Below are 26,328 nucleotides of genomic sequence, written 5' to 3' on the forward strand. Positions count from 1 at the left end.
AGTTTTATGGTACATGAATCATGCCTCAATAAAATTATATCTGTTATGAAAAATATAATTGAGCCTTTGGCCCAATCCCTGTAAGTTGTGATTAATTAGCACTGGTCATTTGAAGTTCCTAAGGGTTATACAGTCAAGGGTTTCTGTAGAACTTTTTAATAACTTTATAAGTCAGTGATGAAGTTGTGTAATCATAAGCAATAAGTCCCAGACAGTTATTCACGATTAGAGAAAACATATTTTTTAAATTTGTGGAACTGAAGTGTATCATATCCTCCCCCCTCCAGAATCAGCTTTCATTATAGGAGTAGCATGAACTCTGGTCTTCCTTTGATCGTTAAATTATTCCAGAACAACATCCTAAAGCATCCTACTCCATCCCAAGTAGATTGTAAAAATACTGATGTGTGTGTCCCATTCTTCGGAATCTTGATTTAGTCTTGGTTGTGGCCTGAGTATATTTTTAAAGCTCCTCACTTGATTGTAATGCATAGCCAGGGTTGAAAACCCACAGCAGTATGATTGTTGGCAATGTAACTAAAATAGAACCAATTATAAAGGACAATTGCTAGATAAAAAATATTTTTTAGACTACCACTCAATCTAATACTTATTTTTTGAACTTCAAGTCCTGAGACAAGTTATTTAATGAAGACAGTGAAGTGTAGTAAGAATACTAACTGGCAAATGTTTCAAAACACACACGAGTCATGAGGAATAAATAACATATTTCTAAGAGGACACACCTTCAGCACTAACAGCTGAACGCACAGACCAGACTGACCCTCGGCGGAAGGAGTAATTCCTGTGGGAAGTGCTGGAGGTACAGGATGGACTCACAGACAGTCGACGGGATGCCAGATTGGTGACTTCTTCTACTGGCAAAGAAAATGGGGAATGTGACCTTTGGTTTTGTAACAAAGTTGTCATCACACAGCTATAGTTGTATCACATCACAAGTGTATACTGCTCTCTGAGCATAAGACTCAAGTAATTTAGAGTGTACTAAACAAATAGAAAAAAATCTTTCAGAAACACAGATAGAAAATTCCACAAAAACAGAGCAGAGAATCACTGAATTAGAATGGTTCATAAATTATTTCTGATGCCAACCAACAAATTGGTTGCATTTGTGAAGGTTGATAGTTAATGGACTAACCCCATTTTTAATGACAAAAGATTGACTGCAATTACTTTAATACACACTCTGAATTTAGTTGTTCTCTGAATCATAATCACTATTGGTCCATTATCATATTGGATCATTCAATGTGACTACATCGCTCCTCTAGACAGGCCAACTCCAGAAATGAAGAACATAACAGCTTTCCTCTTTCTTTTGCTAGTGTCAGGAGTTGAGAGACACACACACAGAGGGATGCATATCACCTCACATCACATTAAATCATTAATGTTCATTTCAAAGCCAGTCCTTTCCATTTCCTGCGCCTTAGCCCCCCAGGATGTCCCGTGTGTAGGGGGCACCTTCTTCTTCTGGCTCTGAGTTGGGCGTGCAGGTGGGCTCGTAACAAGCCTCCTGAGTGATAGGGATGGCGGTGATGAGGCTGGCTTCTCTACCAAGACGTTTCTTCTCTTCCTCCTGTTGCAAGTTCTTTAAGATGTGTTCTGCTCTCTGATGGGAGCGGGACACAGCCCGGGCTGAAAAGGATTTCTATGGAGACATGAAGACCAATTTATTTTATAGAAACTGTTCTGCAAGGTCACAGCCATAAAGAGTGTTCCCATAGAATTACACAAATGTGGCACTTTGCAGAAAATGGAAGGGCACCCATGATCTAGTTTCATGGCCATTTGTTTTTTTGTTTGTTTGTTTTTCTGTCAGGTTTCCAGGTTGTGTGTAACTAAGTTATTCATTTTCATTCAATCAGACTAATTCTTCAAGAATATCTTTAAGTTTTGGGATTTCACCTTTAGAATTTGGGGTGATATCAATGATCCTCTCTAAACATTCAAATCAAATAAAAAAATTTAATACTCTAGTCCTTTCCACAACTTGTTGAAATGGTTTTAAATGAAGGACATTTATTTCACAAGGTTAATAAAAGGGAAAGAACCACAGAGAGAAGGAGGAATGGGATATCTCTCATAAACCAAATAGTTACATGATTTATTTCATATTTGTATCTCAGGTATCTACCACACCATAAATACTTAATTATAGTAGATAAATAGAGTGACACACTGCCAATACTCAACAATATTTATAGGAACAAAGTGAATAGAAATTATGAGAATTGATAGCAATACTAAGGTTGACAGGATCTTTACATAAGACTAAAAGTTTCCATTGATAAAAGATTCCAGAGCAATTAAGGGCATTAGGTGGGCCACATGGCAATTTATTTGCAGATCAGGGGCTAAGCTGATTTATTATATTAAGGTAAAGTAATAATTGTGGAATGAGAGAAAGAAAACTGGATATACAATCTGGGGTCTTGGTTTCAAATTCCTTGCAAACTTGGTATGCAGAGAAATTATATTCTCTATCCAATAACCAATATTCATTGGCTCAAATGACTCCATTGTCTGTACAGGAGACAAATCCAAGATCCTTACATCAGTGATTCAGATGCTGGATTTTCTGTATAAACATTTTTATGGATAATGAGCTCAAACAGTTCTTCAAAGAAAACTACAATACCTAGCAAATGTGCAATGTACAAAAATGTTCAACCTAACTTCATATATTCAAGTGACTTTTTAAAGAATTGTGAATAAAAAAATCAATGACTTTGTGTTTTGCCACGCAAAGTGGCATTAAAAAAAATACTAGCTAATTTGAATCAAGATGACACACTTTCCTTTTCTATTGTATATGGGTAAAATGGTAAAATCTTCCTGGGGCTATTTTGGGTGGTGTATCAAAAATCTTTAATATTTATATACTAATTATCTTAAATTCTATGGGAATTTGTAAAGGAAAATAGTCATGGATTTGTGCTGAAGAATATATCTATTTTCTTTTCCTTTTTTGATTTTCCATATTTTCTCCATTACTCTTGTAATTCATAAAATTCAGCAGGTGAAAAATGCACATTTTGCACTCCTTTCTTTCAAAAAGCACTTATTCTTGGTTCTTGTCTATGAATGGACAGTTCTCTTAACTTAACTGTTGGTGAATTCTATTACATGTAGCACTGATATATTAGAGTACAAAAGACCTGAAGTCTCAGAGGGATATTGTGATGATGATACTAATGATCAACAAAGTGAAGAACAGACCAATGGCCAAACAAGGAAATAAGAGCTGCCAACTCAGTTCTTTTTCTTATTCATCCAGGGTCCATCTCATTACCTTTTGGGTAGCTTAGATATTACAGGTTAGGTGAATATCTTTGCTTTATAATAACTAGAGACAAAAGTGCTACACTTGGACAAGAAATCAATGGCTAATGCTTTTAACAGTTGTGAAAGGTGGCTGCTACTGAGATCCTAAAACAAAACTGTGTTGACTTAGAGGTCTGCAAATGCTCACTACTCCATATTAGTTCCTTCTATTCTATTCACAAGAACAAAAATCTTTCATGGCTGATTCTCTGTGCTATGACATTCTGATGACAAGAAGGAACAAATTTTCTCATGCATTCATTGTCCTTCTCTCTTACATGGACACCGTGGAGCCTGAAGTGATGAGAAAGAAAGTGCCTGTTACTCACAGACTGGTCTTCATTAATGGGGTCCTGGACACTCCCGCTGCATTGAGGGACCCAAGGGGGGTCAAACATTGGGACAGATGGCATTCCAAGCACTGGTGAGGGCAGGGTGAAGTTTATACTGGGAGGCGGGATCTGTTAGTTGATATCAGAAGAATGAGGTAAGATGGAAAATAAGCTAGAATGAGTCGAAGTATAATTATGAAATCATCTTGTAGAGTACATGATGTTACAGAGCACAGGGTGAACGTCTTTTGGTCTCAGTTTCATCATTAAAAAAATGGATGGTTTCAAATATATGATCCCTATTTGCGTTAATTACCCCATCCTCCAAAAAATATCTGTATAAATATAAAAAAGTATCTCAAAGATTATACCCCAAACTTTTATAGGCATACCTCTGGGATGGTAGTGGGATCTTGAGGTTTGTAGAAACTTGATTTTCATACTCTACCACTCTTTTATATTTCAGTATTTTTTAAAACAAGAATTCATTCATATATGAGTTAGCTTTACTTATATAATCACAGAGAAAAAGAAAATGAAGCATCCCCTGGGCCATACACTGTAGATTTGAGGTTCAAGGATTTAAACAAGCCTTGGGTTGGGTTTGAAAATCTAATTCCTATGGCGGAAGTATCCCTCACCTTGAAAATCTGCTGTGCTCCTTCCTCCATCCGAGGCCAGACCTGGTAGCGAAACCTCCAGAGTGTGTGGAATTTGAGAACGGCGTTCAGCCTCTGTACTGTCTCTGGGTGGTGGAACTCGGACATCAACATGTCAGACACAGCCTCAGGGACTTTCACCGCACACAGCAGGAACATGGCAGCTAGAGACAGCCAACAATTCATCAGCTACACGTCTTTTAATTTTGATTGATCCTGGGGGATGGGGAGAAGGGGGGAGCTGTTCCTACCTCCTGGAAATTACTCCTGAGCTAAGGGAACCAGGCCACCAGCACTGGTAAAAGCAAATCTTATTGCAGCCACTGAAAACCAAACATGATCCTTTGTGCTACCCACCATCTTCCAATATCCGGCGAGGGCAGTGACAGCATATTTCCGTAGAATACCTCATTCCAAGCAGTCTTACTTTGGCTCACAGTGAAAAGTGAATGTGAGAGGAAGCAAATGAAAAAAGGAAATAATATACCAAAATATCCTTTTTAGAAAATGCCAAGAACCGGGGCGCCTGGGTGGCTCAGTGGGTTAAGCCACTGCCTTCAGCTCAGGTCATGATCTCAGGGTCCTGGGATCGAGTCCCGCATCGGGCTCTCTGCTCAGCAGGGAGCCTGCTTCCTCCTCTCTCTCTCTCTGCCTGCCTCTCTGCCTATTTGTGATCTCTCTCTGTCAAATAAATAAATAAAATCTTTAAAAAAAAAGAAAAAAGAAAAGAAAATGCCAAGAATCAGGGTCATAGTAATCCTGGGATAGTGCATAAAAATGACCATTAAAAACTGTCCCAGCTATCTTAAAAATAAAATTCACGTTGTACATATATTAGAAACTTCCACCCTTCTGAGAGAATAGAAGAGACCAAGAAGCCAAAAGGGATTTCATGAATCATAATACCATGCTGTTTTTTAAATTTTGGGAAAAGTCAAATATCAATAAGAGAAAGGCCAAGCACAACAGTAAGTTACAAAGTTAATGAATAATGGGGCAGAAAAATACACTCTGAAGCATAGATGCATGAGTCAGTGTCCATCATAAAAATACAATTTAAAATCTCTCTTGTAGTTTTCTTCCTGGATCATCAAAACATACTCAGACAATTGTGTCAGGACAGCTGGTGTTGAGTGCCACCTCTGAAACCCCTCTGCTATGTGCTCCTGGGAGAGCCTTTCCATGTCTCTCAGCCTCTGTTTCTTTAGGGCCAGAATGTCAGTGATGGTGATGATGAAGATGATGGTGATGATGATGGTGATGGTGATTATGGTGATATTTGCCTCCAAATTTGTTGTTAGAATAAGGACAATAATGCATGAGAAAGAGCTCTGTGATGTGAAGAGTACGAGAAGCTTCTAACACCTGTCTTATTTTCTGGAGGCAATGTGACATATGGGAGGGACATCTATGTGTGCAGTCAGAAGGCCTGGGTCTGGTGTCCTGGCCCTGCTGCTTCTGATCTGTGTACACTCAGATAAGTCCCTTCAACCCTCTGAGTTGCCATTTGCTCACATATAAAGTGGTTATTACGAAGGTCAAGTAAGACCACGTGTGTGCTATGGTTCTATTAGAAATGTTAGCTCTTGTGACAATTAGTGCTTGATAATCCTTTTCTTTATCCTATTAGTTTTTTAAATTTCTACTCTTTTTCCTTTCTTTACTTTTCTTTAAAACGTGCTCTACTCTGTCTCAATTTTTATTCACCATGGTCTCTCTTTACATCATTGCAAGCTGGAGTTCTATCGACTTCAATCCCTGTCCTGAAGCAGTTTTCTGGTGATGCTCACTAATCAGCAGATCCACTGGCACTTTTTATAGCATTTGTTTCCTTTCAGTCTTTAACATTTTCATGACCATTTCCCTGAAGAGCTATCCTTTGCTTGCACAGTTTGAGGTTGAGTTCTCCTACTTTTCTGGTCATTTTCCAGGGTTTGCTGCTGGGCACTGCTCTTCCTGTCCTCTGAAGATAGAGAAGGCCAGTGACTTAGTACCCAACTTTTGGCTCTTTATTCCACAGATTCTTCCCCCAGAAATCCCATCCATGCTCACAGCTTCAGCTGTCTCAAAGAGCAGATTTTCCCCCAAGGTTATCTCGACCTTTGCCCTTTTCTCATTAGCTTTAATGTCATGACACCAAAGATTCATCTTCTAATCATCTGAAACCAAACTGCTTTACTTGTTGCTGCCATATTCAATACATACTCTATATACAACACTACTCTTTTTTTCTAGAACCCATGAATGGTTTTCTACAGTTCAGTGGAAAGTCCATACTCCTATGAGTGTCATTCAAGGACTGTTACAATCTAGTCCCACTCACTTGTCTAATCTCATGGACTGGAGACCCCTCTACAAAAGCCATCCCAGTCTCAATTCCTCCTCAGGCTTTCCAAAGAAGCCCTATGCATTTCCACACCCCAAGAGGCTTTGCACATGCCATCCTCTTTCTTCTAGCTTTCTTTAAAGCCCAATCTACCTGTTCATATCTTCCATGGAAGTTTCCACGGCTATCTCTTATTTGAGAGAATGCCCTTCCCTGATGCTCTCTCAGAATATGTGGTAGAGAAGAAAAATCCAAACTTTAATGCAAACAAAAATATTTCACAAAGATATTTGTTGTAATGTAGTATAAAAAGCTGAAATATTCCTAAATTTCCATTAGTAGTCTAGGTTACTTGTTATGACCATTCAATGAAATATTTGGTGGGTATTAAAAAGAATGAGGTGAATCTTTTAGCTAATGCTAAAAAATTGTCTCCTCATTTGGGGCTGTCCAATTTTAATTGATTTTTGCTCAAATAAGCTCTACAGATGTTTAGTATACCCTAGTTTATCTTTTAACATTCTAGTGTTAGAAGAGGGAACTGAAGGAGATGCTCCCAACCAGGCATGCGTACCTTTGGAGCCCCTGACATTGCAAACTTTAACTTCTTTTTTTTCTGAGAGAGAGAGAGAGAGAGAGAGGAGTAGGAGTGTGGGAGGCGGGGTGGGGGGAAGCAGAGGAAGAGAGAGAGAGAGAATCTTAAGCTGGGTGTGGAGCCCAACATGGACCTTGATCTCAGAGTCCTGAGATCATGACCTGAGCTGAAATCAGGAATAAAACCAACTAAGCAACCCACACTCCCTGGCATTTCTTTTTCTATATGGGGTCTGAAAATTGGTCAGAATTAGACTGAGTCAAAGTGACTTCTGAGGACTGATTCAGATTTAGAAATTTAGCTGGTCTGGAGTCACATTAGGTCTAACCTAAACCAGACTGGTCCAGTATGAAGCCTCAGGTGAATAAATTTTGTTTTAAGGCTGAACAAGTAGGTTTACTTTACCAAAGATAATCTTGAATGACAGTGGCCACTGTGGATAACTTTTAACCATTTTAAGAGAAGCCTATCTATTTATGAAGTGCCCTAGAGAGAAAGCTGTCTCAGCCAGGCACTTACTATACTCGTTGTTGGGAGGGAAATAATCTTTTGCATCATCTTTGCCCCCTTGTGTGTCCATGGGATTGCTCAATACTGCCATAAATATTTGCTGTTTGTCCTAGATGAAACCTGACAACTTATTCAAAAAGTTTTTTTTTTTTTTTTTTTAAGTAGTTCTGTGGTAGAAGTTGGCCAAATTGGAAACTGATATTCAGAGCCTGATAGGAATTTTGGTTTTAATGCTTCTCTCCTAAATCAAAATGAAACTGTGTGCCCAGAGGGAAAGTAAAACATTCTGAAGCCATTGAGGAAGGATTTACTAAAACATTCCAAAGAAACAACTGTAAGTCTAGAATTTAGAAATCTTTTGATTTCCATCTTAGTTGAAGATCTTCTCCAGGATATAAAGAAGCAATTTGAGGATAATGGAGTTAGATGGCTAGGTAAGTATCTGGCCATTTAAATTACATCCCGGTTCTTTGAAGAATTACCAAGTGTACTTGTCTAACAAATCGAGTCTACAAAAACAGAAATGTAGACTTAGAAACAATTCAAAGCCCAACTATCCTTTTTACCAATCCCCAAATCCCTATTCATCTGAAAAGGCTTTCAGATATTGTAAAAAATGTGGATTTAGGAAACAAAAGCCCTTCTTGAAGAAATTTATATCCTCTCTGTGCCTTTGAGATGTAAATGTTGTATTTGGTTTCCCCCAGGAACCTAGGACCATCTCTTGAAATGCAAACTTCAGGGAGGTAATTTTTTTTAAATTATTAAATTTTTTATTAACATATAATGTATTATTAGCCCCAGGGATACAGGTCTGTGAATCACCAGGTTTACACACTTCACAGCACTCACCATAGCACATACCCTCCCCAATATCCATAACCCAACCACCCTCTCCTTACCCCCCTCCCCCCAGCAACCCTGTTTGTTTTGTGAGTCTCAGTGTTTGTCTCCCTCCCAATCCCATCTTGTTTCATTTTTTCCTTCCCTACCCATCAAACCTTCCACATTGCTTCTCAAATTCTTCATATCAGGGAGATCATATGATAATTGTCTTTCTCTGATTGACTTATTAGGGAGATAATTCTTTTTTTTTTTTTTAAGATTTTATTTATTTATTTGACAGAGAGAGATCACAGTAGGAGAGAGGAAGGGAAGAGATCACAGAGAGAGGAAGGGAAGCAGGCCCCCTGCTGAGCAGAGATCCCGATGTGGGACTCGATCCCAGGACCCTGAGATCATGACCTGAGCAGCTTAACCCACTGAGCCACCCAGGCGCCCCTAGGGAGATAATTCTTATCAGGAAAGTATATAATGGGCCACTCCTCATGACCCCAGCACAGCTGTTTTACCCTTGGCTCCCGTCCCTTGCTTTAATAAAACCATCTTTTTGCAACAAAGACGTCTCAAGGAATTCTTCCTTGGCCGTTGGCTTTGAACACAAACATCTTTCCTACACCAATGTGATCTAGAATAATCTTTGATAAAGAAAAACTAGTTTAGAGGCACCTCGTGGTTCAGTGGGTTAAAGCATCTGCCTTTGGCTCAGGTCTTGTGGGATTAAGCCCCAAATCTGGCTCTCTGCTCAGCAGGGAGCCTGCTTCCCCCTCTCTCTGCCTGCCTCTCTGCCTATTTGTGATCTCTGTCTGTCAAATAAATAAATAAAATCTTAAAAAAAAAAACAACAGAAAAAAGAAAAACTAGTTTAAGTTTGTTGATTTAATTAAAACAATATTATCTTTAAAGTTATCAGCATTAAATATAATACTCTTATTCTAATAGATTTACTAAGAGTCAAAGGAACTCATTCTTGCTGTTGTAGAATTTATCAGCAAGAAAGATAACTTAAAGTGATTAGCTGCTCAATGTCTTAAGAAATTTTCATGTGTAAACATAATTGTTAAGAATTAGGTAGATGTAAGATTTACTATGAAGAAGAATATACTTCTAGAAATTGTAAAATGTATTAATGAATTTGTCAATCCTACTATAATAGGCTACTATACTATCCACAATTGCTTTCTTCTTAGTTACCACTAGGAATAAAGGATTCTCAGGGTTAAGAACCCTAATCAATATGTGTAATTAAAACTACTTAGAAATAATAAGGATGAAAAATAGGTAAATAAAGTAAAATGACCATTTGTTCCAGATTGAGGAATTAAAAAAAAAAAAAAGTAGAACAAAATCTGAATGGGCATGGAAAAAAATTATAGAAAATTGGTAGAACAGGAATCTTGGAAAGTAAATTTTACATGTGGTTGTGCTGACTAAAGTTAGGACAGATGTATTTAAGTTTTTAAATAATGAGTTTTAATATTAAAAACACACTGGTAAAAAAGTTAGAATTTGGTTTTGTCTCAGCTGAAAAAACAAATTTTGACTATTGGTCTGCTTTTCATAAAAGATTGTAAAAAGTATTTTTCAACCTTTTGGGTAATCTACCTGGAAAGCAAATGTTTTGTGTCTTACCAAAATAATTTACTGTGCTTCACGTTGTCTTTATCAGGGTCTTTGATCACTTAAGAAAATCCATTTTTTTTTTAAAGATTTTGTTTCTTTATTTGACAGAGAGAGAGAGAGAGATCACAAGTAGGCAAAGAGGCAGGCAGAGAGAGAGGAGGAAGCAGGCTTCCTGCTGAGCAGAGAGCCCAATGCGATGCAGGGCTCGATTCCAGGACCCTGAGATCATGACCTAAGCCGAAGGCAGTGGCTTAACCCACTGAGCCACCCCATTTTTTTTTTTTAAGAGAGAATGGAACTTGGGTGAGGAGAGGGAGTGAGGGAATCTTAAATAGGCTCCCCACCCAGTGCAGGGCCCCACATGGGGCTGCATCTCAGGACACTGAGATCAAGACCTGAGCTAAAATCAAGTCAGACACTTAATCCACGGAGCCACCCAGGTGCCCCTATATTTGCCTTTAAAATCTATTATGGCTTTAGTTAAATAGGTAATTAAGTATTATTTCATAGTGATCTGAGATCTTATTTACTCAAATGTTCAAACCTTTTGACATTTTGGCAACATCCTAAAATTGAATTCTAAATGAAATCTCTTTGATTTCAAAGTAACTTGAGTTTTCCCAGAGGGTCCCTAGAAAACCTCAAAGAATTTGTCTCTCACCCTGTAAGAGAGATGTTAAACTAGGTTTATTTGATGTGTTAAATTATGTGGAAGCACTGTCAAGTGAGAATTGACAATAAACTTCTGAAGTTATAGGTATATGGAAATATATTATTAATACAGGTATTCGGAAATGGTTCCAAGTTTCTAGAAAGTTGTCAATACTCCCATCCAATTAATATCCTAAATTATTGTGTACCACAGACATAACTATGTTTCTTTATCAAATGAACTTTCATCAGATCTTTAATCATGGCTACTTTTTTAAAGGTCTTTCCATTTACAGACAGTTACTGTTTTACTCGGATGCTTTTATAAAGTGCTTCATCTTCAGAAAGATTCATGGTAATATCATAAAATTGAACTGGTTAAGAATTTCCAGAACTAATGGAAAAAATGACCCAAATAGAACAATAATTAATGATATGAGATTGAGTGGACTGATCAAGGTGATTATAATTATTTTAACCCTTTTTCTTTGAAACATTGCTGGTTCCTTAATGTTTAATTTTTCCAGATTTACGGGAATGTTTGTTCTCTTTTCTCTTAATCTATCTATGACTTACAGTAGTTTTAAAAAGTATATCGCTATAAAGAAAATGGAAACATTTACTTTTTCTCCTTAGCTGATTCCTCCAGAACTCAGAAATTCAGTGAGCATTCTTATTTTCCTGGCAATATAATTATCTGCATAAGTTCAATAAGAATCTGTTTTTGAATAATAGGGAAAAACTGGAAACTTTGGTTTTATTACCAAGGCTTTGACTAATGTTCTATTTGAGAAGATTTATAAAATCAGATATGACCAGACTGTTTGAAGGGACTAAGGTTGACTTTATGGAGCCAACAAAAATGCATTGGAAAAACTGGCCTGGTATCTTGCTTACAGGATTCCCAGCAGCCTTATCAGGTGACTAAGGAAGACCATTTCCTGGCAGGCCCAAGAAACTCAAGATATCCTGGGGACCTCAAGAACAGAGGAATTCAGACAAATCAATAGGTATTTTAGGTGAAATCTGATGGTGAGTCCTTCACTTGGTTTCTTTGCCTGGAGATGTTTTTAAAAGTTCAATCTAAGATTCCTTATAAAAAGCTTTAGCAAAACAGATTTGAAAAAAGCCTATAGAATCAATCACTATTCCTACTGTACTTATATAAATAATCAGGCCATGTTTAATGAGGCTAGACATATTTTAGCAAACAAATCAGCCTTCCTATGATTATCTTTGATCAAAATGAGGGTGAGTGTAGAGAAAAAAAAACGTGTTTCAGTAAAAAATTGTAATACTCATAGATATCAGATTCTAGTCCTGGTCATTATTTTTGACATTTTGTTATTTATCTGTACACCCAATTGGATCTTGAATTCTTCTAGTTCTTCAAATATCTGAGGAATTCACCAAACTAATATTTCTCACCTTCTGATTTGGAATCACTAAGAACAAAGACTGCCCTTGAACATTCTTGGAAGGGATAATACCAGCTCCTCCTTACTACCCAGATGGCAGCCAAACTTCAGGGACTTGAATGGTGGGTCTACATCCCTCATTAGAAAGAGGTCCTCTGGGGATGCGTGGGTGGCTCAGTTGGTTAAGCAGCTGCCTTGGGCTCAGGTCATGATCCCAGCGTCCTGGGATCGAGTCCCACAGCGGGCTCCTTGCTCAGCAGGGAGCCTGCTTCTCCCTCTGCCTCTGCCTGCCATTCTGTCTGCCTGTGCTCGCTCTCCCCCCCCCCTCTCTCTGATAAATAAATAAAATCTTAAAAAAAAAAAAAAGAGGTCCTCTGAACTCTTGGAAGTGTACACCATCTGGAGATCTAAAACTAAAATTGACTAGGGAGGTTCCTCCTCAGATGCAGATGGCATCGTGGGGACAGCCCTCCCAATGTTACAGAGCAAGAGCACCATCTCCAATATTAAATCTTCATTCTTGTTGCCTTTTCGCTACTTGCTTTTCTCTTTGTTAATGAGCAGGAGAGACAGTGCTCCTTAACTCTGGCAACTATGGCTGAATCTACTGCTAAGGCCCTAGCTGTACAACAAAATCTCTATATTTCGTTGCTAATTGGTTTTAGATAGTAGAATTGCTTTACTTCTCAACTGAGCACAGAATCTGCTATGCGATTCTGTGACACCTAGATCAAAGCCTCTAGTATTGTACCAAATATAAGAAATTAACAAATAAGCCTCTGGATAGAACCTGTATATTCTTTGCTATATTTGATGACAGCTGGTTTGGTTCATGGGACCCTGGGACCCTGGCTGAGAAGCATCCTTCAGTCTCTTGGCATTAATTCCTAATAGTTGTCATTGTAGTCTCCCTGGTGCATTGCGTTCTCTCAATCATCTTAAATGTATGTTCTCAACCATCAGCCATACATTACATGGTCACACAGTGAAGAAGTGTCCAAAAAGATGGACAATGAGATGAACAAAAAAAACCCAATTATTTTATGGATCTGACATCATAACCCATGAGTTTCACAATGAGACAAGAGCAACATAAATCATACCTGAGAGTGGCACTAATACCAAATTTTTGGATGATCTCTCATATATGAGAGGATGACCAAAACGGGGTAATTGTTAAATTAATTAAATAAGGAGACCATTGGCATCATGAGGCTCTAATCCTGTGGTGACCTATGTAAGGTAAAAAAATCTAAGCCTGGAAATGCCTTGAGGGTACAAAATCATAGTGCTAAGGACAACCAATCACAAACAGTCAACCAGGCTTTTAGCTATAGATGGTCAATAGATGCCTTACTCTGCTTCTGTCCTTTTTCTACAAAAGCCTCTCCCTGAGCTCCTGTTAGCAGAGTGCTTTAAAGCACTTCTAGTTTGGTGCTGCCTGGTTTGGATAGATTTTTCTTCACATAAGCTCTTAAAAAAAATCTTCTAGATATAAAGGAAAACTGCAAAGTTCAAAAGTCTTTATGGTATGTCCTATTTGTGTGAAAAAGGAAACAACACATACATTGGTACTTAGGCATATATATGAATGATATATTATATATATATGTGTGTATATACATATAGACATATATACATATGTGTGTATGTGTATGTATATGTATATATACACACACATATATATGTATATATATATGATCCTAGAAAGATTCCTGAAAAACTTAAAAATTGTCACTGAGAGTGACTGAGAGTCATGGGAAGAGAAAATACTTTAAGCTTCATACACTTCTATATTGTTTGAATTTCTACTACATACGTTTTTGCAATTAAAACAACTCCATATGACTAAAAGTGTGCATACAAGAAGTGGAAAATGTGAAGAACCCACATTTTGCATGTACCTTTTACTAGCTATGTGGCTTTGGATAAGTCACCTAAATTTCAACAGATTTGTTTTGACATTGTAATTTGGACATAAAACGTTACTTGTATACGATTTCATACAGTTAATGATGGTGGTTCACAGTAAATCTTGGAAATCATAACACACAAAAAGAATTTCTCTTTTGTGAAATGTAGTGAAAATGTCGGTTCTGGGAAAAATAATTTTTTTTTTTAATAATTCGGCAATGGCCTCCGAGAGACATGCTGTCTTGTGCAGAGTATGGGGTAAAAAGTAAAGGGTGTGCTTAGCACTTCAGCCTCCCTCCCTAGAGTGTAAGGCTCTAAGGTTCTAGCAATTGCTATGGATCTGACCTCACAGTGAAAGGGAATGGAAGCACTTCTTTTGTAAACACTGGGATGGGGGGCGACCAGGGTCATGGGTGATCTTTCTTACCTGCTGCCCCGGCCATGTGCTCATCCATGCTGAGCAGGAGCTCCCAGGCAGCTGGCTGGATGTCTCCATACATTTCTTCTGTCAGAATTGGTGCTGCCTTGATTAGCAGAGATAAAGGAGCAGGTGACAGACTCATCACCTGGGAAAAGATGGAAATCACATCTGAAAGCCTTGGAAGCCGCTGATTACTCTACTCCTCTTGACACCCAAGTACCACCTCCCTTCCCTGCTTTTCTTAAATGACCTTCAAATACGTCTAAAATGATGGCATGTTTATTGGCATGGTGTAGGACAAACTTCACATCTTATTTGTCAATGGGAAACTATAAAAGATACTATTTTTTTTTAAGAATTTATTTATTTGTTTGACAGAGAGAAATCACAAGTAGGCAGAGAGGCAGGCAGAGAGAGGAGGGAAGCAGGCTCCCCACTGAGCAGAGCCCCCAACGCGGGGCTCGATCCCAGGACCCTGAGATCATGACCTGAGTCGAAGGCAGAGGCTTTAACCCACTGAGCCACCCAAGTGCCCCTAAAAGATACTAATTTTATCATGCTTTCATGACAAAAATATCTTGCAGCTACCTGAGGAATAAACTGTAGAATAAGCTCTAAGAGAAAAGAAAGACTCCAGCCAGAATATCTTCGTGTTAGTAGACTTTTTTTTTTTTTTTTAAGATTTTATCTATTTATTTGACAGAGAGAGGTCACAGTAGGAGAGAGGAAGGGAAGAGATCACAGAGAGAGAGGAAGGGAAGCAGGCCCCCCACTGAGCAGAGAGCCCGATGTGGGACTCGATCCCAGGACCCTGCGATCATGACCTGAGCCAAAGGCAGCGGCTTAACCCACTGAGCCCCCGTGTTAGTAGACTTTTAAAGCTTCCTGTTTTCCTGACTGTTAGGAGCTGATGGCCCATGGCAGCCAATGAGGAGCTTCTAATTTAGAAGGAAGTTCCATTCCGAGAGTTAGTTTTCTAAGCCAGTAGTCCTGGATGACGTTGTCCCTTTGAAACATTGTATATTGTGGCTATTGCCCTACATTATGCCACAAAAATCCTATTTAACCTATTTATTTCTATTTATTTTAACCTATTTATAATAAATATAATATATTTATTTTTTAAAAAATTTATTTACTTATTTTAGACTGAGAGCTCAAGCATGAGCAGGGCAGAGGGAGAAGGAGAGAGAAAGAATTGTAAGCAGACTAGCCACTGAGCACAGAGATTGAGGCAGCACTTAATCCCATGACCCTGAGATCATAACCTGAGCGACAACCAAAAGTCAGATGCTCAACCACTGAGCTATGCACGTGCCCCCATTATTTCAGATAATTCAAGTGATCAGGGTAAGTTGTGGACAGTCTAGGTCTTTAACCATTTTGAAAACTTTCCAGAAGGGGCATCAGGGTGGCACAGTTGGTTAAGTAACAGATTCTTGGTTTTAGCTCAGGTCATGATCTCATAGTCATGAGATCGAGCCCCACATCAGGCTCCGTGCTCAGTGTGGAGTCTGCTTACAATTCTCTCCCCATGCCCCTCCTGCTCGTGCTGTCTCTTTCTCTCACTCTAAAACAGAGAAATAAATCTTTAAAGAGAAAAAAAACTTTCCAGAAAAACAAGTTATTTTTCACAGGCACCCCCTCTCCCACCTTGGGAAATGTGTGTAATGATTTAGACCTTAGGTTGTAATAACAATGTAACAATGTGTCTTGCTCTTGATAAGAAGATAAGTGTATTATCTCTCTCTTTTTTAAAAAAATTAACATATAATGTATTATTTGCTTCAGGGGTACAGGTCTGTGAATCATCAGTCTTACACAATTCACAGCACTCACCATAGCACATACCCTCCCCAGTGTCCATAACTCACTACATTGGAAAGGACTCAAATAATGGAGGCTAAAGAGCATCCTACTAAAGAATGAATGGGTGAACCAGGAAATTAAGGAAGATAAGTGTACTATCTCTTTTAATCCATGCAATAATCCTTTGAAATGGGCCTAGTGTTATAATCCCCACCTTATATATGTATGAGGCAGCTAAGACCAAGAGAAATTAAGCGACTTTTCCAAGGTCCCAGAGCCAGAGCAGGAGCTGTGGGATTTGAACTCAGAAAGTCACATTCTAAGAGTGGGGAGCATCACTACCACGTGCTGGTGGGGATTGACTCCATGGAATTGGGAGAGTGGGAGGAGGCACAGTTCCAGCCGTGTCTCTGTGGAAGCTGGCTGGCTAACAAGAAGGGAATTTTTTGGTTTGCACCCTTGGTGGCATTCTTCCCCACCAATTAAAGGGGTCTTCATGCTAACTGTGCAGAGCGGCACTGGATGTCTCGAGCACTGTAAATGGGCTATCTGGCACCCCCTCCTGATTACGGCTCCATGAACGTTTCTGATCCAGCTGTCAGTACCTGCAGTCTGATGTATTTTAGCATCCCCGAGTCCTTCTTCCCTTCTAGGTTGGCCTCTGAAACTCTCTTCTTCAGAGAAGGTGTCCGCAGGCATGACTTCTCTGAACACTGCAAAGAACATAAGATAGGTGATGAAGAGTGTTGCCTTCTCTTGAAGGCCAGCAACACTGTTTCCCCCCAAATTTTCCAAGTAACTGTCTTCATCTAATGGGAGGGACGATGTAGGCCTTGTAGGCCCACACCTTCCGAAATTGGTAAAAACAGTTAATCTTGGGATGAAAGGGAGCTCAGGGATCTTTAGCTACAAACTCCTCTTTTACCAAGATGGAAACTGGTGTCCAAAGAAATGGAATACCTTGACCAAATTACAAAGCCGGAAGTGAGCAGAAGTCAGAAAGGACAAGAACCTTTTGGTTTCCATTTCAGAGCAAGTTATATTCCATGAAGCTGTTAAAAACACACGTCTTTTAAAAAATTAAGTCCGTTAAAACCCGCTCTCATAGCCCCTTTACAGGATTGGATGATTCACATTGGGCATTTGGTCATAGGAGAAAGAATATATTTGCTAAAAGAATGTTAGGAAGTTAAAAATAAAAGACTCATCAAGAAAGTACAGGTTCGGAGCACTTACTATCTAGGCCAAAGTTGTAAGGTAAAATGGTTTCCTTAGAAAAGCCAAAATCATCAAAAAACAAAAAACAAAACAAAACCACACTGGTCTATAGGAGGCAGTAGCTCTTTTTTCAAATTATCTCCTGAACCAGGGTCCAGAATAAAACTGACTTCTGTATAAGCACGGAGGAGACAGCTTTCTTCCTCCAACTCCCTAAATGCCAAGGGATGGAGGGGACAGAGCAGCTGAGAGAATGATCGGTCCTAATGGTGACAGGCTGTTGTTTATTTATCCGGAGTCTTGATTCCCCTAGTTGTGCACTGTGGGCTGTGCAAAGAGGGAATCCATCCTTCCACACAGAATAAACGCTCATTTATGTTTCCAGTTCCGTGTCAATGAAACACTTTCTCCCTCAATGCTGAGGAAAAAACGGAACTCCTTAAGAATTTTGAACAGTGCTTCACAGTGTTATAGATGGAGATATTAGGAAAAAAAGACAAATCTAAAAGTACACGAATGTTCCAAGAAAGTCTTTCAAAACTCTGACAAAAAGACCCAAGACAATGCATCTGGTGTGTGACTGGTATGTAATGAACTTTTAGAATGAATCTACTTCGAAACAAATGAATCCGAGCTCTTACTGTGTTTTCTAAAGATAAAAATGTGGAGGCACATACTTGGGAACATGTATCATTTGAGGAGATAAACCCTCAAATGATGCATTGCATTTTTTTTTTCTGTGAATGTATAAACAATATACAGCAAGACCCACGCCTGTTTTATAACTTAGAATCTGTTCTAAAATCACATGGCAAAATAAAATAAAATAAAATGAAATGAAATAAAATAAAATAAAATGGCCATAATTTTTCATAATGTAGGTGTGTATTTGGCATCCTTTTTAAAAAGTCAAGGTATTTTAAAAGGGGCATCTCTCTTATTCTTTTTATAAAACTATATGTGCAAATTTCAGAATGCTGGAAAACACAGAAAAACTTGGAAGAAAAAAACAGAAACCCCTATAATCCTTAACCAGTGATAGCTGTTATTTTGTTCCTTTCAGACTTTTTTTCATTCTGTGTGTCTTAGCACAATGGTGAGGATGTCCTATATGTAGTGCCCAAATTTTAAGCAACTCATTTTATTAGGATCTTGTGATATTTCCCCAGGTAACTAGATAAGATTTTCAAAATAGGATTTAAAATATGATTTTCAAACTTTGTTAATATTTTACCTTTTCTTCTCTGGCTGGACATTTTATCTTTTTCAGGGTTACTTTTGAATAATATCTCTTGGTTAAATTATAGGTTTTTTTTTTTTAAGATTTTTTTTTATTTATTTGCCAGAGATAGAGAGAGAGAGTACACACAAACAGGCAGAGAGGCAGGCAGAGGCAGCGACGAGAGAAGCAGGCTCCCCACCCAGCAAGGAGCCCGATGTGGGACTCGATCCCAGGACCCCTGGAATCATGACCTGAGCCGAAGGAAGCGGCTTAACCAACTGAGCCACCCAGGCGTCCCAAATTATAGGTTTTTTATCAGGCAGATAATCAGCTTAGAAGAAAAAGGGTGAACATTCATGTTTGCCTCTGACACTCTGGGGAATGTAGGATTCTGTTTAATCTCGTTTACTAGGGACAGAAGGTATATGTCAAGCTTCTCAGTATGTATCAAATATTTGGTATTCATGCATACTTCCCTAGGATGCATTATGTGTTCTGGTGTCTCATCATCATTAGGATGCTTGTGTTAGAGGAAAGGGAAGGGAATTAGCAAGGCTTTCACTCTAGGGTGATGGGCTAGTGATTCTTCAAGTGACTTGCTGAGGCTTGAAAGATAGGTACCAAAGATGCATACTCGTGTGACTGGCACTTGGATACACTGTGAAAGTCCTCAAGTGTGACTGGTGTGACCTCTACTGATGTGACCCCTACTCAGACTGACAAGCCTAATATCAGTTGCTTTTTGGCTTTTATAACTCGATGTAAAACTTGGCCAGAAGAGAACTAATTCCTGGATGCAGGAAAAGGCTAGTTCTGAAGGCATATTTTGTTACTAGTGTTTCATGGAAGAGTAAGAAATTTCATTGGACTATGAGTTGCCTATGCTGATTGGAATTACACATCAAGCTGGTACATGTAAAGAAACCCAAGACTAGTAATCCAAGACCAAAGGACAGAATGTATCACCGATAGAGGATGGCATTCATTGTGGAGTCAATCTACCAAGGGGAGGCAGCTACACAGCCCCAGGAAGTGGCAGGGATCCTGGGGCATGCTTGTTGTGGTCTGGTGTAGATCTTGGACCACTGACATTTTCTTCTCTCTGTATGGCTTGGACATACATTCATCATATTTGGCTCTGTGGCTTCTCTCCTCATTCTGACCTCTGTTGATCAACTTTGTAATCCAAAACCAGTCCTTTGACTGACCAGGGCTTTATCCAATGATGTTTGGATCACAAAGAGAAAGAGTGGAGCCTACAAGATGAACAAAACAGGAGTTGTTGGTCAGGGGACAGAGATGAGGAAGAAGATGGAGATGCAGAAAGAAGTACAGGTGAGAAACTAGGCTGATTCTGATATAGACAGCAGATTTGGTTCCCATTCCTTTGGGGCTTGGCTCTTTAGGTTGGTCCTTGGTTTCATGACGTTCTGCTATGTCCTTTGAAGAAACTAATTATTTGAACAAGTTTCTGTGGGTTTCTTGCAAGGAAAATTATTGACCAGAGAGACATAATAATTATTTTAAATAAAAAATTGATTTATTCATTTAATAATTCAAGAGTGTTTCTTAGGAGTTAACCAAATGCCAGGAACTGGGCTAACCTTTGGGGATTTACTGCGGAGCAAAACTCCCTTGATGTCTGGCCCTCATGGACAACGTATCTTACAAGGAGAGACTGATAACAAACAAGCAAACAAAAAATCATGGTATGCATAAAAGTAGACAAATGCCACGAATGAGGAAGCATTGTGGAAATAATATGGTATTTAAAATTCAAGAAAACTGGGGGTGCCTGGGTGGCTCAGTGGGTTAAGTGTCTGCTTTCAGCTCAGGTTAGTATCTCTGGGTCCTGGGATTGAGCCCCTCACATTGGGCTCATTACTTAGTGGGGAGTCTGCTTATCCCTCTGTCCCTCCCCTGCTTATGTTCTTGTGTGCTCTCTCTCAAATAATAAAATCTTAAAAAATAAAAAAAGGGATAAAATTTAAGAAAACTGGAGTCAGTTTACCAAGCTCTCTGGGAAAGAGATCTTCCTGGAAACATATTTCATGCCAAGAGAAGTCTAAATATTTCCCCAAAGGTAACCTAGACCTTTGGGCCTCACACATCTTTGACATGTGAATTTGAATGGGGAGACATTCTAGCAGATGAAATCAAGACCTACAGCCTGGTTTTGGTCTCATAGTAGTGTTTTCCAAAGCTTTGGAAAAACATTAGTCCTGCAGGAAATCAGCTAGCCCCTTGCCACTTGCTTTGGCTTCACAGAATTTACTGTCACTGTTCCTTTTTTTTTCAGGCACGTATCACCTTGTACCCTTTTAAACTTTTTGGGTGAAAGGAAAAAAAAGTTGCTTTATCTACTCCTTTTCTTTCATCAGGAAGCACTTACTGAAAATATACTCTGTTTAGAACATGGCATTGGACAAGATACATATATAAAGGAAAAATGAAAGAATATTTTGGTGAAGGTAATATACAGTATATAAAAACCCCTCAAGCTTGGAAGTGCACTAAAATAGACTAACAGGATGTACAGTGTGTCTCTGAGCATTGAAATGTAGATTAGCAGATTGATCAGAGTTACATGGGTTACAAAATGTACTAGCTGCCACAAATATATTCTGCCATAAAAGCCAATTCAAGAGGAAACAGGAATGAAATATCAATTGCTCATAAGGCTCAATTTTAATCAGAATCACTGCTTTTATTCTTGATATATTGCCTACTCTATTTTCAGTTTGGCCCTAGAAATGTGGGCATTATTCATTTATGTGACAGATTCAGCCCAGGAAATGGAAACATCAAGAGAGATCAAAACAGAGCTTGCACAGGAGGCTGGCATTTTGAAAATAAAATGTTTATTGCAGCAGACTCAATGCATTTTTTCAGCTCTTCACCTGCATGACTAATTTAAATATGTTAAGATTAGAGGCCACTGAACTCTTGCTTTACTTTCTCTTTGCCTTCCTAAACTGTAAGCATGCCTGAGGTTGGCAAGCCTCTTCTGCCGCCTCCGGCCAGCATCCCTGGTGGGCTAGGGGCAGAGGGCACTCATAAACTAGACAGCCCACTCGGCCGGTCGTTCAAGCCTTACTGTCCCTCCACTCTAAGAGGAACTCTGGTTGATACCGCATAGGAAACAGTGTGCAAGACTTCCCCGGAAGTTCATAATTAAGTGGCAGAGGAGAAACAGGGAGACAAGGGGCCCCATTTTGCAGGCAGATTGATCTTAAAACTCTCAGAGCTCGCCACTTCTCACGGGATAAAGACTAAAGTATGGATTACAGGTGATGGTATAGTTGGAGCAGTAAGGAATCTCAGAGTATGTAGGGTGAACAACAAACATTAATTCCAACATACGTGGTTTTCTCCTAAAACTAAGAGAGTTTTCATGTGAAGGAGAACTTACTTAAATAAAAATATATCTACATATCTGTATACATATATACACACATGGATATAGGTACCTATATGGTTCTTTTTATGACATCATTAACAGCTCAGGAAGTTACCCACGTTGATCTATTCCCAAGATTTTCCTGCAGAATATGTGTAGTCTGAATACCATGAGATACAATAGAGTATCTCTAATACTCCAACAGAGCTTTAAAAAAAAAAAAAAGCTCTGGATTTGATATCCCATATTTCTGAATAAAAGTCTAGCTAAGTACGTTACAGTTGTGAACTGTGACCGTTTCACCCCTCTGAGCCTCCAATTCTTCATTTGTAAAATGAGGAGTACAGTATCTCTTGCACAAAGTTTATAAGAATCAAAAAGCACTTTGTCAGTGATACATACCTGTGTTACAGCATTACTTATATGCTTTGAAAAAAAAATACTGAAAGATCCTATCCTGGATCTTTCATAAGTGTGCAAACAGCACACTTATGCATGAAATACAGGTTTTTGTTTTTTTTTTTTTCTTTAGGATCTCTTGTACTACCCCGAATTTCTTCAATGAACTGTATTATAATTTAAAGAAAAATTCCTTTGTGAGTGCTAAAACATTACAAATTGCTGCATGATTCAACTGCATATTTTTTGTTATTGCTCATATTCTCCAGTTGCTTGATTTGAATTTTATGACCCTCCCTCCACCGCACCAAACCCGGCTTGCAAACTCCTTAGGGGAAGGATCCTCTGATTCTACTTATTTACTTTTTACTTCTCCCAGAATACCAACAGCAGGTGCACAATGAATGCTCACTGAAATGAATAGGTATTATATCAAAATCTCTTTGTAAAACCACTTGTGAGGAGCAGCTGCAGGGGCGGCCAGCAGCACGGGGTTAGGCGTCTTGGCCATCACGCCTATTCTGGGGCAGGTGGGTGACCCAAGTCTTTCCCGGCAGGACCACAGCAGCCCTGGTTACTGTCTTCATCTCCTGCCAGCTCAGCTGTTCAGTGTACTTGTCAAGAAAGAGCAGCTGAATGCTTGGAAAATGTAAGAATTTCTTTAAGGAGTTTCCTTTGGTCTGATTTGACCTAGATTACTCTACTATTTATCTGTGAACAATTGGGCCATTTATTACTTATTCCTTAATAAGAAACTGATAAACCATGTCAGTTTCCTATTACCGCTATAATAAACTACTGCAAAATTCATGGTGCAAAACAACACAAATGTATTATCTTACAGTTTTTGAGGTCAGATCTAAAGTGGATTGGCAGGGCTGTGTTCCTTCTGGAGGCTCAAAGGAATCATCCATTTCTTCATCTTTCTAGCTTCTAGGGGCTGCCCCATTCCACAGCTTATGGCTCTGGATCGCTCCAACCTCTGCCTCTGTGTCCCATCTCCCTAACTCTGACACTCATACCTCCTTTTTCACTTATAAGGACCTACATAATGACAATGATCCCACTTGGATAATTCAGAGTAATTTCCCCCTTCAAAGATTCCTACCTTATTCCCTCAGGCAAAATCCCTTTTGCCACATAAGGTAACCTATTCACAGGTTCTAGAAATTAGAATAAAGACCTCTTGGGGAGACATTATTCTGTCTACCACCATGACCTACTCATCACCCACACCCCTATGAATGCATATTCATTCCCAGAAATAAAACAAAACCTGGGAAAAGATACCACGAAGATAAAGCACCTGTCTTACTTTGTTCACCTTCTACCTTTGTTCAAAATCGCACAGATCTCTAACCTGGTTTATACACCTGCAATGGCCTGAAATTTGTATTTAGAGAAGATTGCTGGGACATCATCTTCCCTATCAAAGGCATATGACCAGGTGATGGTTCACTCACCTCTTTCTGTTTCTTGCCCCGGAGAGCCACACTGCTGCTGCTGTTACTCTCCCGGAGGGAGTCCACAGTATCTCCATAGAGTAGCTTGATGGCTCTGACCAGCCGAGCGCAGGAGCGGCTGTGGTGCAGGTAACAGTGAGGGTGGCAGTAGTCGACGTGGGTGCAGATGAAGCTCTGCTGATTGCACAGCAAGATCATGACCTGGAACACACATGTTCCTGAGACTCAACCAAGCCATCAGCGTTGAAACCACGGTGAGTCACTGAGTCCCTCAGGAAAGCAAAGGGTTACAACTCTTTATGTACTTGGCCTCTTGGCTCTCTCCATTCACACTTGACAGAAAGAGATTTTTGAAACAAGAAAGGTTAAGTGACCTCGAAAATTTAAACCAATTACAGTGGAGCGTTATGATTTCCCAACAGTTTCAAATGAAGATTCTAAACTTAAACCACCTTATTTTTGCAGCTTGTGTGTTGTGGAAGGAGTCAGGTAGAAGAGCAGTGACTGGTGAGAAATTCTCTGCCAAAGGATTTGGCTAGCCTTTGACAGTCCTGGGATATCTTTAACTCCAGCCAACCCATGTGGAATTGAAAACACTTCTGCATCTTCTACCTTGGCCTATAATGTTCAGCTGAGCCTGAACCTGACTACAGAGCTTCATTTCCCCTTTCTACAAATTAATTTTTCTCCAGATTTTCAGCCAGTCTAGCTCTTGGAGCTCGATATGGCTCAAATCCTCCCATCACCTAGATTTCCCGAGTGGGATTCAAGAACTCCGTTGTTTTAGAGTATATGGTTCTTTTAAGATAAGGAATGAAGACCTTTGAGTTTGTAACTTCTGAAGTTGCCCTCCGAAAAAGGCAATAGTATTCTAGTGTCCACAAGGCTAATTAAATATCCATAGAGTAATCTTCTGAATGCATCCATCCTTCATGAAACCAGTACCTACCCCAACAGCTAAACTGTGAGAGACTGTGTGCCATACTGGATGGAGAACATAAAGTAATTCTACATGGACAAGGCCAATCAAACCTATTACGCAGGGCTGCCACATATTTCCTCAAGAATAAGAGGACCTACTTACTCTGAGACAAAGAAAAATAACAATAATAATCAACTCTATACTCTGTCAAACTCAGATAACAATATCTCACACTCTTCAAAGTTAAAAAAAAAAAATAGGTGTGGTCTGAGCAGAACATCCAGATCTCTCTTGAGATTCAGTGAACATCCCTGCTCTTCCTGTATATACTGATGTAAGGGAGGGTACATATAAGAACTGTAAGGTTTCCCTTGTTTTTCTCACATCTGGCTGATAAAGAGAAATACTGAGAAAACTTAGCAACAATAACCAAAACCAAATAAACACACAAATGACCATATGATCAGACTTTAGTTTACAAAGATTCTGATTTGGTACAGTATCTGGGGTGGAGGTAACCTAGAAATCTGTAATTTTAAAAATTATGCACAGGGATGTCTTTTAGATAGATTTCTAAGATGCTCCCCAATGATCCCACCTTCTGGTATTAATGCCTTTGTGAAACCACGTCTTGTTGAGTATGGGCTGCCCTAGTGACTTACTTCTAACCAATAGAATGCAGCAAAGGTGAGGAGATGTTACTTCTGTGATTAGATTGCATAAGACGCTGACTTCTTTCTTGTTACCAGACTCTCTTTTATTGGGTTTGCCATGTTGGAAAGGTTCACAGAGCAAAGAAATAAGGATGGCCTCAGGCCAATAACCAGCTAGAAATTGAGGCCCTCAGTCTAACGGTTCTTGAGTAACTGAGATTCTACCAACAATCACACAAGCTTGAAAGCAAATTCTTTCCCAGTCAAGCTTTCAGATAAGACCCCAGTCCTGGCTAGTACTTTGGTGTCTTGTGAGAGATCCTGAAGCAGAGGGCCTAGCTAAACTGTTCCAGGATTCCTGAGCCATAGAAACTATGAGTTAACAAATGTGTTTTATTTAACATACACACAACTATATTAATATATGTATTTGAATATATTTATTTGAATGTATAATTGCATTTAACCCAGGCGATCAGGACCTGAAAGATAAGATGTGGAAAGGGGGTTGACTGATGTAAGCACAGTGTGGGTACATGCCACATTTCTCTTTCAGGCATAAGCAGTCAAGGGGGCAGGCAAAGCTTTAGGCGATTTCATGAGAA

At 39.2% G+C, this 26,328-nt stretch overlaps 1 protein-coding gene across 13 annotated transcripts in view; it reads right to left on the reverse strand.

The window, feature by feature from the left end:
- The window catches only part of UNC80 (unc-80 homolog, NALCN channel complex subunit), a 225,228-nt gene that overhangs the window by 70,855 nt on the left and 128,045 nt on the right, over nt 1–26,328 (reverse strand). For 11 of the 13 annotated variants that reach the window (XM_059168182.1, XM_059168177.1, XM_059168176.1 and 8 more), the window contains 7 exons: nt 24,149–24,349; nt 17,052–17,159; nt 14,644–14,782; nt 4,322–4,503; nt 3,678–3,809; nt 1,486–1,672; nt 747–878 (listed from right to left, as the gene is read on the reverse strand). In XM_059168182.1, coding sequence (XP_059024165.1) covers nt 747–878; nt 1,486–1,672; nt 3,678–3,809; nt 4,322–4,503; nt 14,644–14,782; nt 17,052–17,159; nt 24,149–24,349 — 1,081 coding nt within the window. The remainder of the gene's footprint in view (nt 1–746; nt 879–1,485; nt 1,673–3,677; nt 3,810–4,321; nt 4,504–14,643; nt 14,783–17,051; nt 17,160–24,148; nt 24,350–26,328) is intronic. The other 2 variants (XM_059168183.1, XM_059168174.1) reach the window with 1 other exon arrangement.

This window comes from Mustela lutreola, chromosome 3 (assembly GCF_030435805.1).
Source record: "Mustela lutreola isolate mMusLut2 chromosome 3, mMusLut2.pri, whole genome shotgun sequence".
Classification (NCBI taxonomy): domain Eukaryota; kingdom Metazoa; phylum Chordata; class Mammalia; order Carnivora; family Mustelidae; genus Mustela; species Mustela lutreola.